This window comes from Neltuma alba, unplaced genomic scaffold, assembly GCF_004799145.2.
Source record: "Neltuma alba isolate B1F8T4 unplaced genomic scaffold, ASM479914v2 tig00011902_pilon, whole genome shotgun sequence".
Classification (NCBI taxonomy): Eukaryota; Viridiplantae; Streptophyta; class Magnoliopsida; order Fabales; family Fabaceae; genus Neltuma; species Neltuma alba.
This window is the reverse complement of record NW_021636500.1, coordinates 503,159-517,435: the sequence shown is the minus strand read 5'-3', so window position 1 is coordinate 517,435 and position 14,277 is coordinate 503,159. Positions and strand designations below refer to the sequence as shown.

Sequence of the window (14,277 nt, the reverse complement as noted above, 5' to 3'; positions counted from 1 at the left end):
TACCTTTTCAAGATCAAAACCTATTATTTGAAAATTGAGGAACGAAAATCAAAATAAAAACATATTTGAGGGACTAAAAATTATATTAGCCCAATCTCAATCTCAAACCAAAATACAAAATATAAAGTTATCTATGTAAATAGGAATATAGATTAAATATTTCTGAACACAATTGGATAAATTATTATGACCTAAAATGTGAGGATGTAGACCTTAAGTTTAAAGCCGCTTGCTAATAGTACTAATAAACCACAAGTAAACTAGTATGGGAATCCCCACCAAAGATTATAATAAGATTAAGAAGTGAAAATTTTCACAAGGAATCTTCCAACTAATTAGCTGAGAAATAAGAACAAGGAAATTTCATCATGCGGGATCAAACTCGCATGCTGGACCTCACAATCAAAGAACACAGAACAGTACAATAATTTTAATTTTTTTTTTAAAAAATCAATCTTTTAATTTTTAATTCACTTGTAATAATTCACTACGATTTTATCTTTAAACTTTAGACCAGACAATGATTTTTAGCACCTTATTTTTTTTTACTTTTTTTATCATTATCGTTTTTATTTACTGCTGAAACATTCTTAAATAATGAATCATGATGATTCTAATATGAAATGACACATCAATATTTATTAAAGTCATAAATGATAAATTTCTGAATTCAGCCCATAATTTTTAGAAATTTCTGAATATGTTATCTTTAATTTTTAACAAGCTTTAATTAATATGATAATCACTTTAAGATTCTTCTTGAATACTGTGAAAAGTATCGACAAACTTTAATTTAACAAGTACTCCCTCCGTTTCTTATTATAAGAGACGAATAACCGAATTACGTTGATAAAAAAAGTAGTTAAAATTAGTTAAGAATAATCAATGTGTAAAAAATATAATTTTTTTCTCAAAAATACCCTCATTAATAAGGAGATAGAGTATGAGAAAGAACAATTAAATTATTGAAAGAAAAAGAAGTGAGAGGGAGAAAGCGTGTGAATTGGAGACAATAAATATGGGTAAAATAAGAAATCAACACAAAAAAGTAGAGACAACTTTTAAGTGTCTCTTATATATAGGAACATGCCATAAGCACCAAATGTCTCTTATAATAAGGAACGGAGGGAGTATCAATTACCATAATCACAAAATTTTCGGATTTATACATTACTTAAAAATAATTCTCTTAAAAAATAAAAAAGGAATCCCAGTATAAAACGCCATTATCTCCTTGATAGGTAGACTATATTTTACTAGCTCCCATAATTTATAAACATTAAAAAAAATTAGTAGAGTTATCTATAATAAATAGATATTATTTTTTCTTAAATACTCTTATTAATTATATACATTAAAATAAAAGACTTTTAATATCTATAATAATCATGTAGACTACTTTAAAAAAATGAATTTCTAGTTGTTATATTTAGGTTATTTTGTTTTTGCAAGAGGTGTTAAAAACAAATGCTGAGACACGTGTCGTGCCGTGGAGAGAGACTCACGCGAAAGGCACTACGCTGCAGTATCGTCGCTTACTGTACCATTCCATATTCCCTCCCTTTGGATGTACGAACCTGAAGCTCGCGCACTCGCTCACCGCCTCACTCACTGAGCTCTCGCAAACGTTACCACAGCGAGCGAGAATGGCGACCTTCACCTGTGACAAAAACGGAAACGGAAGCGGCAAGGCCGCCGCAGAAGGCGGCAGTGGAAACAGGAACTACTGCATTATTGATTTCGTTGACCAAGGGAGCGTGGAGAGCTCTAGGTACTTCTACGCTCGCCGGACGGTGTGTGAAATGCTTCGAGATCGTGGTTATGATGTGCCCGGTTCGGAACTCACCCGCTCTCTCGATGATTTCCGTCGTGTTTTCGGTCAACAGCCGAACGTCGATAGCCTCCGTATCTGCGTTTCTCTCCGCTCTAATCCATCGAGCAAGGTCTGTACTCAAATGACTAACATATTAACAATTCTTTGTTTCGATTACTGAAGAAAAGGATGTGGCTTTATTTTTTCCTTATGAAGAAATGCATGCATCGCTCTTTTTTCTGAACTTCGAAAAACAAAAAAGGAAAAAAAAAACCATCAACTACTCTGTTTCGAAATGATGTTTTGTTATTGTCTTCTCAACTTCAAATCACACTTCGTCGTCTTTCCTTTCTTGGGTTACCACAATGCCAGTTGTACATTGAAGACGTTGAAGAGTCTGAAAAGAAATCTTCCTTTAAGAAGCTAACGGGAATTGTATATAATGGTTTATATTGTTAAAAATGATAGTCGAGGACCTGATGACCAGGAAAATTTTTATTTCCATATGTTAAATGAAAGGAATTTGCAAATAAATCAAAGTAACAGCATATTTCTGTTTTATTTTGCGTGTATATATTTACTAGCCCAAAAAGGTCTTTTCAATCGCTTGTTTGTTTTTGCTCTGTGTGTATTTTCTGAAGCAGGGCAACGCATGATCTCGTCTCCATGGAAGAGGTGGAAGGCATAACATTGGATTTATTCATAGATTATAATAAATCGTTGCTAATCTGTCTTAGGAGTCATATTACTGAAATTGCATAAAAAAGGGACCTTGGTGTCTTCTTGTGCCTGTTAAATTCTGCCAATTACTGTGTCATCCCTCTTGAACCAGCATTGAACACGATGGACTTGTTAATCTTTTAACTCTTCTGGTTGGTTGTCTTTTTATGTTATGCAATTGATTTTCTTGATTAAGTAAAATAGTGAATCCAGGGTATTTATCCGTTTTCTCCGCCGCCATCCTGGGTGGTTATAGCAAAACGTTTCGCATCTTCAAAGAAACCTAACATTCCGCCATATTTAAACGAGTTTCCCATAATTTGCAGTGTGATTTATATTCTTTTAACCTTAAATATATTTCTCTGTTTTGTATTTAGTGATGGAAAAATATTTATAGTAGTACATAGAATCAGCTTCGACTCTCCCCCCCCCCCACCACCACATTTTTATTTAAAAAAAAAAAAAGAGTTATCCTCTGGATCTATAACCGAAAATGTAGCAAGAACAGTAATTTGGTCGCTTAACGTATCGAAAGAGAGAAATGTCACTTGCAGGTTTTGCTGCTATATATTTGATCTTTAGCTATCCTGCATTTGAGCCGTGTTCCTGAAACATTTTCAATATGGATAACAATACACATTTATGGTGAATCGCACATCTGAAAAAGAGATATTTATTAGATGATTGTACTTGTTTTAAGGGATAAAGAAAATTTTGCCATGCCTCATTAGTTGTACCATATATTTTTTTCCAGTATTATAATATATACCTTTGTGGATAAACTTTGATAATTTTTTGGTGAGAACTTTATTTAACTATCTACTAGTATACAATTGACATGCCTTTAAGATTCTCCTTGTTATCGATGTACCTTAGCTTAATACTTTTTGTGCAGGTGCTGGTTATCTTTCTGGGAACTGCTGATGTCAAAGTTGAAACCGTTCGTCTTCTGTATGGTAAGATTATGAATCAAGAAAGATTAAGTCGGCTCATACTGGTTCTGCAAAGCAAAATGACTACCTATGCAGGAAAAGAACTGCAAAAATGGCCATTTAGGGTTGAGATTTTTAAAGTAAGTTACAGATTCCAAATTATGTTAACCAATCATTCTGAAGGGTGGTGTAATATTTACATGTTGTCAAGATTTCTGTGAATTCTAATTTAGTGGTGAATCTTAATGTTGGTTTCGAGGCGAGAAAAGCAAGGAGATTCTCTTTGTCCATTTTGCCCACTTCAGTGATGAATATTTTGAGTTGGATGCTTTCTAGGGCTGCAAGAATGTGATGGCATGATAGCCAAATTTTTTTGAGGTTATTTCGGGCCTGACGATACTAACTTGACTTCGAGAAGTGCGGTTACTCGCTAGAATAATTACAGGTTGCCAAAGTCCTTCTGTGCTCTGCTATTTTGGCTAGCTATAGGTTTTACCTTGACTTTCATTTACTTTTTTTGACCGGCACTGACTTTCATTTACTTAGACGTTCCTTTTGAGGGCAATTAACAAACTGATTTCTGAGACCCGATGAGCAGATCCGATAAGAAATTGTGTGCCCCATTCATTTACTCAGTCTTGGAGAATTCTCCACATATATGGTTGCATTTTTTATATGCATGGATTGAACAGCATTCACACGCTTAATTAATTAACATCCCATGCCTTCTGTTTCATTATTCTGCTTTTGTTTGAAAGTTTTTTGTCTCGAATATTTTGTACCCTTGACACTTCAACATATTATTCTTTTAAACAAATGACATTATTTATAGATCCATGACTTGCTGGTGAATATCTCAAAGCATACATTACAACCTAAGTATGAGGTATTGACTACAGATGAGAAGGAAAAATTGCTCGAGAAGTACAAAATGGAAGCGAAGCAGGTATAATCTATGTCTACCTGCGTTTGTACTAATTGAATTGCCTGTTTAGGAAGCACAAGTGCGCCCTTGTTATTTGCTTGCTCTATTGTAAGTTCCACTACTATAATAAACTGCAAAATGTAGAAATATAAAGTAGCAGTAAGGTTGAAATTTTTAAGGGAGTATATATTTAATGAAAACATTGAACTGGCATGCACTTCAGTAATATTGGTTCATTGAACGAGGGGTCCTCTGTTTGATAATTCAATAAATCCCATGTTACATCATCTTGATGCACAGGATAAAGTAATACAAGGATAAGCAGACTTAACAGCTAGTTTAATGAAAAAATATATAAATAATTGCCCCTCTGATGGACAAAGACAATATAGTTTAATTAAATATATTGCTTGGCTGATGGACAAAGGCAATACAGTTCTGCATTGCATGGAACATAGATCTTCTTCTACTTTAAGAACTAAGTGAGACTTGTGCATTGTATGAAATCTAAAGAATGAGACATTTTGTTCATAACGTGAACAATGTGACTCTTAACAGATTTTATATTAGTATATTGTTCGGGATTTTTATTTTTTCTGATATCCCTGTACAAGTGGAGTCATTTTATGACCTCATTTAACTTACAATTTTGGTTGTGTATATCAGCTCCCATGCTTGCTAGAAACTGATGGGATGGCACGTTACTATGGGCTGGAGAAAGGACAAGTAGTCAGGATCAGTCACACTGTTGGGCGCCTTGAGTCCTTTGAAACTTATCGTTGCGTAGTTTAATATCTCTATTGCACTACGATGTCTTATGCTACTATAAGAACCAGATTCATCAGGACAAATCTGAACAAATTAGGTACTGCTATGAAATGATCCTTATCTTGTCACCTGGCAATTTGCATAGTTGTCCATGATTTTAAGAACGCTCCTAAAAGAATAGATGTTAATAGATAGAAGTGCCCTATAATTATAAGTGTGAAAACCATGGATTTCTTGAAAAGATATTCAAATACAGTTATACATTTTAAAATCATTTATGACTCCAAAACCAAACACCTTATATATTCCAAAGTCAATTATGAATTTAAAATCAGGAGTGTATAGTTTAGTATCTGTTTCGAACCCAATTATTTGAATGTGAGACAGATTCAGCTCGACTAAGATGGGATAGAACTCGAGACTATTTTGTGGACATTTCATCTTGGTCTTGTAACTTTCCCCTTTTATTTATTTTTTTCATGTTGGTCTTTTCCACTCTTTAGGTTACTTATCACTCATCAGGTCCCTATTTAATTTGAGCATTTGCTATCTATAACTTGAATAGATTTCTTAGCCTTGATGTTCCCAAACAAGATTTCTGCGGCTCTATTCTTGATGATGGGCATGAGTAATCTGATTCATCACACAAATATAGATGCCGAAAATTATACCTATTAGATAAGTTGATATGACTAAAAGGAAAATAACAAAAATTTTACAAATAGATATATGACATTATGTGGTTTCTTGACTCCAAAACATGAAAAAATAAGCAAACGAGAATATGGTTTCATAAAATAATATCCTCAACGCTATCTTAGTAGTGACAATTAGAGCAAGAAGGAATATGAATAAATTTTTATCATTAAAAGCCTGTATATTGAACATACTGCAGATCCTCCACTAAGTTATTATATATCCCCTGTTTTATAGGCTCTCCTGCTAAGGCGAATCTTCTCTTTCTTAGTATTACCAAGATCCACTGTGCTAGCTTGTAGAAAAATTTCACCCATAAATACACTGAGTACGATAGAGTTGCAGGATGGTGTCAACTGAGATCTGGTGTTTTTTTTTTTTGGGGAAGTGCAAGTATTTTTCTACTTGAGAGAATTCTATTTAAGATACTATTGAATACTAAATATGAACATTTCTCTCAGTAAATATTCGAACTTTTTGGTTTTGAGTTAATAAATATTTTGTTACATATGAGTAGAGGTGGTAAAGCACACTAACCAACTCACATTATCAACTTCATGTTGCGGGTGTTTAGATATCAAGCAAACATAATTTTCAAATTCATGCATATAGTTAGCTGGTTTTTCAATGTAACAGTTTAAGTCATGTTTTTTATGATTGAGAGCACATTGATAAAAATAAAAAAGAGATGAGAGCACCTGAAACTTTATAGTTTAAAATTATAATTTATGTGATTCATCGAAAAAATATAATTGATGTGACAAAAGTTTTTTCTTAGTTGAACGAGCTAATGGGGAAAAATAAAAATTTATTAAATGACTGTAACAAGCAAAACGACCAATTTAATTAATAATAATTAATAATAAACAGGTCACTTCATTTTGGTCATGAAAATTTATTTTGGAGGTCCTTGATTCAAATATAACTACTTTCGAGCAAACTGAACAAATAATTTATAATTATCAGATAGAAAATAAAATAATAAAATAATCCATTTTGAATACCAACAAACAATTAACTTTATTTACAAATTAAAAAAAAAGGTACAAGGAAAAAATATAAAAACATCTTAAAAAATTATTTGATAAAATAATAATTTTTTAAACAAAATTTGTAATCACCGATAATACAAACGTAATTATTAAAAAATGTGTAAACAATTATTTAAATCAAAATAATTTTTTAAAGAGGCATACAAAATTAAAAGCCACCTTAGTATAGGAGAAGCTAAGGAAGGAATAAGCTTTGCCTTGGATTACATTTTTCGGTAAACATAACAAATGGTTAACGAATTCGTAACAGAGCAGGCCGCAAAAGACCATTTATTCTCAATTAATTCACCAGTTGTTTGGTTCTTGTTTCAAACTGACCAACAATTATAAATCCCAGCTGGTTCTGAAGGAGCAGAATCAATTCTGATACTTTTAGAGGACAGAGTACAACAATTTACAATCTCTTGATGTTTCTACCACAGGAATTTTCAATGTGTGCCAAACTTAGTGAGCTTTATAGGGGAAGTTGATGCAAAGCAGAGCAGGGAATGGAGGAGCAAGAGAGAAGTAGAGAACATGTGTTGCTGTTTTTGCATTACTAAAATCTTCCCATAAGTCTCACATTGAAAATTCAATTCAGATTGGACAAAAGGCACACTCTGAATCACATAGTTCGTATGCTACAAAACTGCAAGATAAAAGCACTATGGAGTTCTAGCAAAAATTTGCAAGTTCTTCAATTTATTACTCACAGTTTTCCATGCATGATTCTTAATCCTTCAGGGCCTGTTATCTGACATCACAATGCCCAATTTCTCAGCATCAGTACAAGTAGGACTAAAACGAAAGGCAGGACTACTGCATTTGTTGGCCGTTGCAGCATGGAACATAATCCTGCTTTGATTACAAGTAGCATTGTTCTTCAACATTTCCAACTGCTAGATTAGCAGATGAAGAGATGATTTAGTACCGCAGCGTAGAACTTGAAAGCCAGAAATGAGAATTTTCAGTTCAATAAATTACATAATTAAGCTTCTTGTTTGACAATATATGGTGTCAAGAATTACATGAAAATTTTTGCTTCCAGACAAAGGTTCTATCTTCCAAATAGAAGACATCATGATGAAGGCCATCCAGAATTGAGTATCAAACCATGGAAATTTTGATTTTCCCCGCTGAACCGAGACTAATAAAACAAATGAAGACATGATGAAAATGAATGAATCCCAATAGCCCAGCATGAGGAGTAGTGACAAGTGACGAAATTCTTTACAGGAATGAGTCATATAGACTAATGTAATTTAGCTTGGTTGGGAAAAACTTCATAGGCACATATCGGTTAAATATTGGGTTTTTAATTTCTACAAAATTTATTTGTAATGGATTTGGAGACATTAAGATAAAAGCCACCCAAGCTCAAGAATCAAGTTAAAAAATTTTGTATGTTGGCAGACAAATACAGGGTCTTCACCATTGAACTGTGACTTTTTCCGTAAATGCAGACCTCATGAAAAATGAACGAATCCTAAAAGCCCAGATATCAGTTTTAGCAGGACGACATTTCATGAAGAAATTACGGAAAGCAATAGAACTTTTTTCAGGAAAGATTCATATAGAACAATATAATCATTTTAGTTTCACGCTTTTGGGCCATACTACTGGGAATTACTTTATTGGCATACATTGGTTATCCATTTCTTTTCGCAATGTTGTGGAATATATACCACTGTTAAAGAAACCAAGCCACAGGAGACAAAAAGCACCATAGGACCTCCGATCACGAGCAACTAATTCACAAATTTCAATATTTTGAGTGCCATGAGCCAGTTTTTCACCTGTTCCAACATTGATTGACCAGCTATGTGGTTTTACCTCAGATTCAAACACAAAAATAAGATAAAATAAAATAGAAGCAAACGTATGATATAAAAGAAGTAGGGTTTAATCGCAGCTATAATTAAACTAAAAGGTTTATCAGCTAAGCTTCATTTGAAGAAACAGACTGGAGGCTAGAAGAAGAGAAACTTTTGAAGGTAATTGATCATTTATTTAATTGATATCACAAAAACCTTGATTTGTGCCATATGATATCATCTTCCTTCACAGATAGAATGAATGCCAGAGTGCAATATGACCAACCAAATTCTAAACAGGATGGGGACCATAAGCTACCTGCAATAAGCAAAACATCAAGGTCAATTGATTAATCACTTTCACACGTTTTCAAAAGCCAGTGCAAGGAATGAAAGAAAATATGCAAAATTTTCCACACCCTCCAACAGATTACCAAACAAAAAGAAAAATCAAAGAGGAAAATTTTCTATGGTGATTGATCATGATTCAATCCGCAGGCATGATTGAAGGTGAAATTTCAATATGTTAGGCAACTGTGTTTATTCCCTATTCATTTTAGCCCTGTACTGTGTTAGTCAGGTTTTAATTCTCATTTAGCAAATTCATATACTTGCAATAGTCACAATATCCTTATCACAGATTGGAAGCTTTTTATTCTCTGATAAATGAAAACAAAAACCATAGGTTTCCAGTATTTACTATCAAATTCTTCAAACTAGAAATAATTTTATCTCAGAAATCAGAACTCAAGAAAAGTAAACCAAACGGAGAAAAATTTCATTTTCAAGAAAGGAATACTCTTACATAACAATAATGAGAAAGAGCACAGAGGAGCAATCGCACCCCTCTGATGGAAAATGATGGGTCCTCCTTTCTTGCTCTCATGTTGAAGAGCTGAAGAAGGACCAAACTGAAGTAGATAACCACCAAGTAAGAGCAATATTGTTCATCTGTACTTTTGACAACTTTTCTACAGAAATGCCATCAGATGCTGAGGAAGACGAAGACAATGACTAAGATTAACAACACAAGGTGCTGCAGAGGGCTAAGAGAGAATATTATACGTGAGTGGATGGTGGAAGCTTCAAGCATGTGGTTCTGCGCACAAGATTTTAGGTGAGGATGAGATCAGATCCATTATATTTGGCTTAGCATTTCTGCACAAGGAGAAAAATAAAAGAATGAGATCGCATCATAATTAATCATGTAAAAAAACTAGGGGGAAAAAAAAAGGATGCCTTTACATGAAAAAAAGTGAAAACTTAATAAATGAAACTGGATAATAGTATAATGTAAAAGAAGTATCTATAAGGGCTTTAGAAGCATACAGAACTCCTGGAACGAAGTTTTAGCTAATACAGAGCCAAGGGATGTGCGAAATTTTATGCCACTCTTGTCCATTCTTTTGGTACCGTTGTCTCAAAAATGGACAATTCCCATTAATAAATAAATGGGAAAGGGACCTCGATAAACTTTCCTCTGGCAAGCATTGGAGATTTGGGCAATTATAGAGTTGTAAGCATTGAAGAGATGTGAGAGGGAGAAAGCCACTGCTATTTAGTTTGACCAAATCTGAACACCCTTCAAATCTAAGAACTTTGAGATTGGGTGGCAGCAATCCCTCTTCTGGGAAAGACTCCACATTTTCAAAACTTCCACCAATAGAGAACTTTTGGAGAGAATGAAGTCTACTCAAGCCCCAGTTCATGCGAGAAGCAAAAAGTTTGGGACAATTATGGATTGAAATTTGGACAATGCTCAGAGGCAATCCTTTCTGAGGAACCAAGTGCAGCTGTGGGCAGCAAAACAGTGATAGAGAATGGACATAAGGAAGGAGTGTACGCATGTCTTCATGAAGTGACTTCAGATGGGTCAAGCCAGAAAGATGGATGGATTCAAGTTTAGGAGTAGAGAATGCTTTGGTAGGGAATGATTCAAGCTCCAAATCTCCACATTGTTCAATCTCTAGCTTTTCTAAACATGGCAGGTCTGGAGGAAGTGACCTTCTTAACCTGGGACAATATCTTATAACAATCTCTTTAAGGCAGGGGAAGCATTCACCTTCAAAATGCATCCATTCTTCCCATTCCATCATTTCAGCAATAAACAAATTTACAAGAGATGGGAATGGAGCCCATGACAAATTATTATTCCCATAAAACTCTAACCCAATCTTCTTTATTCCCTCTAATTTAGAAATATGAACCGACTTGAGAGAGGGTAGTTGCCCAAGTGATGGCAAACAAAAACAATATTTACATGCCCGCAACACAAGAGATACTAAATTAGGCAAATAAGGAGCATCAAACCAATCTGGAAATCTTGTGCCACCATAGTTTCTAATAGTGAGCTCTTTCAAGTTCACATGAGGCTGGAGACCTTCCAAGGTGAACCTTTCATTCTGTGAATCCTCATTGTTTCCACTCCATTGCAGTCCCAGTTTATATAAGTACTTCTTATCCTTCATACAGGCCTCCCTAGCAACTATTGGATCATTGACATTTTCTAATTTTGAGACCTCAAGACTGCCTCGAAGATAAATGAGTTTCCCTAACTCCTTCAAATTAGACCAATTGTGTCTTCCCACATAAAAACCAGTCAATATTTGAAGATGTTTTAACCTTCCCATGTTGTTTGGCATCTCCCTTATACTACTCCAACTTATATCAAGGTGACAAAGATTGATAAGGTTGTGCAAATCCGGTGGCAACTCAACCAAAGATTGACACGCCTGCAATTTCAATGTTTGCAAATTAGGCAGTTTACAGAGTGAATCGGGTAACTTGCTGATCATAGTTTTAGAAAGGTCTAGATAATGCAGATTCACCAACTTGTCCAATTCCGGAGGTAACTCAACAAGCTGAGTGCACCCACACAATTTCAAAGTTTGCAAATTGTACATTTTACAAATTGAATCTGGTACTTGATCAAATCTGGTGTCAGAAAGGTCTAAATAACGGAGGTGCTTTGAGTTGTTCATGCCAACACTTAATTTAGTAATAGTTTTAATGCTTCTCAAACTCAAAATTCTCAAGTGCTTAAATTTGGATAATATTTCACCTTCATCCTTACCCTCCTTAACGGAGAATGGTACTCGTTTTAATGACACGAAACATCGTAATTGTTTACACTCATGAAAAGGCTCTAGTAATATTTCACTGCTATCACATGAAGCTGAGTATGAACAGTAGCGAACATTCTTATGAATGTTTTGCACGTTACCATCCTCAATCCTTAAACAAAACTCTCCAGATATTGATTTAGCAAGATCATTTACGAGATCATGCATGATATACCTATTATGCGTTGTTGACTTTTGGAGAAATGACCTTGATTCTAGTTCAGCCAAGATTTGACTTCCCATTTCTTCCACATTTTTATTTCCTTGATGGCAATGCAACAAATCTTCGGCCATCCACATGAGGATTAGAGAGTCCTTCTCAATTTGATAGTCTTTTGGAAATATAGAACAAAATGCAAAACACCGCTTTAAATAAGAAGGAAGGTAATGGTAGCTTAATCTTAAAGCTCGCGTTATATCACTCTCACCATCTGACAACTGCCATATCTCACAATTAAGGATTTCATGCCATTGTTTCTCTGATGATTTCGTGTGCAAGAGGCCACCCAATGTTTTTATAGCTAAAGGCAACCCTTTGCACTTGTGGACAATCTTTTTACCTATTGACTCAAGATCTGTCCTCTTGCTGTCATTCTCATTTCTAAATGCATATTCTGCAAATAATTTCCAACCATCTTCTTCATTTAATAAGGCCAAGCGGTATACTCTACTAGAGCAGACAACTAGTGCTACTTTTTCACTACGTGTTGTAACAATGATCTTACTTCCTGATGTCCCATAGAAAAAAGGAACTTGCAAAGCTTCCCAATCAGATTGGCGCTCATTCCAAATATCATCAAGAACTAGCAAAAATTTCCTCCCCACCAATTTCTCCTTCAATTTCAGCTGAAGCTGATTTAGGTCTTCATATCCAGTTACGAAACATTCAAATGCGGAAAGTATTGTTTTTGTGATTCTAACAACATCAAATTCTTCTGAAATACATACCCAAGCTTTGAGTTGAAACTGATCCTCTATCCTTACATCGTTGTACACTAGCTGAGTAAGAGTGGTCTTACCCAGTCCACCCATACCCACTACAGAAATCACGGATAGTGGGTTCATACTCAGATCCTGATCAAGTAAACGCTCAATTATTTTTTCTCTGTCACTATCTCTACCATATACACTGGACTCACCAACCACCAAAGATGTAGTTGGCAGTCTGGTGGATAGTTTAACACCAACTCCAGCTTCACTACCACTGCCAGAGCCTTTCTTCAATCCCAGAGCATCCTTTTGTTTTGCAAGGAACTCCAGTTCATCAAGCACTTCCTGGATTCTTTCTTCGATGTGTTTTTCAAATTGATTAACGAAAGAAGTAAAGATGCCTCGTACCTTACTGGTAGCAGATTGATTCTCAGTTTCGATCTTCAGCCTGGTTGCCTCCGTAGCAATCTCATCTAAGAGGTCATCCGCGACATACACCACATGTTTGAGCTCGTGAAGCCACGTGTTCACATTTGGGCTTGTGTACTGCCTTGCTTCTGCATCACCAAGCACTTGATTCACAGAAATGAGGGTGATGTGAAGCTTCTTAAGCAAGCTATCTTTGAGGTTTCTTGATCGGAAGTAGTGGGTGATGTCAGAAGAAGCCAGCCTTTGAAAAGCAACTTGAAGAGCAGCAGAGAGAAATGCTCCACCCACAAGCTCAGCAGCCATGGTTTCTTGTATACGATCAGAGGAGAGGATGTGGAGTGAGAGACAAATTCTCATTTCTTGTAATAACGAGTGCACAGCGAAGTCAACAAAAATTTATTGATTTGGTTGGGACGATGTTGATGGGTTGGCATAAGCTTTCAAAACAATTAAGTACACAAATAAATTTCAAAGACTGACCTAAATATTTCAGTCATTTAAGATGGCAAAAAAAAAAAATTACAAAATTAAGGGCTTGTTTGTTTTTATTCTTTGTTTTATTGTTTTCAAAACAATTTTATAAAATTGTTTTTAGAACAAGTTTTGAAAACAAAAAAATAAAAGAATTTGTTTGGATAATAATTTTAAAAAAATCATGTTTGAAAAAAAAAACTCATAAAAAACCATACTTGTTAGATGATAGTTGTGATTGATAATAAGTGATGAATAGTAGATGAGAAGAAAATAAAATTTCTCAAAATTTTTCAAAACAAAAACAGAAAAACATATAAAAATTGTTTTGGTTTTTTGGTTTTTAAAAACTTGTTACTGTTTTTTGTCTTTTAAAACAATAGACTAAAAACAACTTACCAAACAAGTTTTTTGATTTTTCTGTTTTAAAAAACTAAAAATTGTTTCCAAAACAAGAAACCAAACAAGCTCTCAATTTCGGGAAAATGACCAGTACTAAATCCCAGAAACTGTCGTCCATAGCTCCATCGGCAAGCGGGCAGCAGTTGTTATTAAAATTAAGATTCAGCCATTAAAGTTGTTATCAAAAGGATGCAAAATAACATATATGTTAACTAATTTGAATT

At 34.5% G+C, this 14,277-nt stretch overlaps 3 protein-coding genes across 4 annotated transcripts; 1 reads left to right on the top strand and 2 right to left on the bottom strand.

The window, feature by feature from the left end:
• Nucleotides 1–1,646: 1,646 nt before the first annotated feature.
• Nucleotides 1,647–5,182, top strand: LOC114719294 (DNA-directed RNA polymerase V subunit 5C-like). Its single transcript, XM_028904772.1, has 4 exons — nucleotides 1,647–1,943; nucleotides 3,429–3,605; nucleotides 4,298–4,411; nucleotides 5,057–5,182. Exons 1-4 carry the CDS (start codon nucleotides 1,647–1,649, stop codon nucleotides 5,180–5,182), a joined length of 714 nt encoding a protein of 237 aa, XP_028760605.1.
• Nucleotides 5,183–8,637: 3,455 nt separating this feature from the next.
• On the bottom strand, nucleotides 8,638–11,725 carry LOC114719299 (putative disease resistance protein At3g14460). Of its 2 annotated transcripts, none has more exons than XM_028904781.1 (3): nucleotides 10,029–11,725; nucleotides 9,505–9,857; nucleotides 8,638–9,018 (listed from the first exon to the last, which is right to left on the bottom strand). In XM_028904781.1, exon 1 carries the CDS (start codon nucleotides 11,678–11,680, stop codon nucleotides 10,049–10,051), a length of 1,632 nt encoding a protein of 543 aa, XP_028760614.1. In that variant the 5' UTR covers nucleotides 11,681–11,725; the 3' UTR covers nucleotides 8,638–9,018; nucleotides 9,505–9,857; nucleotides 10,029–10,048. The 2 variants fall into 2 exon arrangements, with proteins under 2 accessions (XP_028760614.1, XP_028760615.1); XM_028904782.1 differs by having other exon boundaries at nucleotides 9,765–9,857.
• LOC114719292 (putative disease resistance RPP13-like protein 1) lies at nucleotides 11,706–13,503 on the bottom strand. Its single transcript, XM_028904771.1, has 2 exons — nucleotides 11,795–13,503; nucleotides 11,706–11,711 (listed from the first exon to the last, which is right to left on the bottom strand). Exons 1-2 carry the CDS (start codon nucleotides 13,481–13,483, stop codon nucleotides 11,706–11,708), a joined length of 1,695 nt encoding a protein of 564 aa, XP_028760604.1. The 5' UTR covers nucleotides 13,484–13,503.
• Between the last annotated feature and the right edge of the window lie 774 nt (nucleotides 13,504–14,277).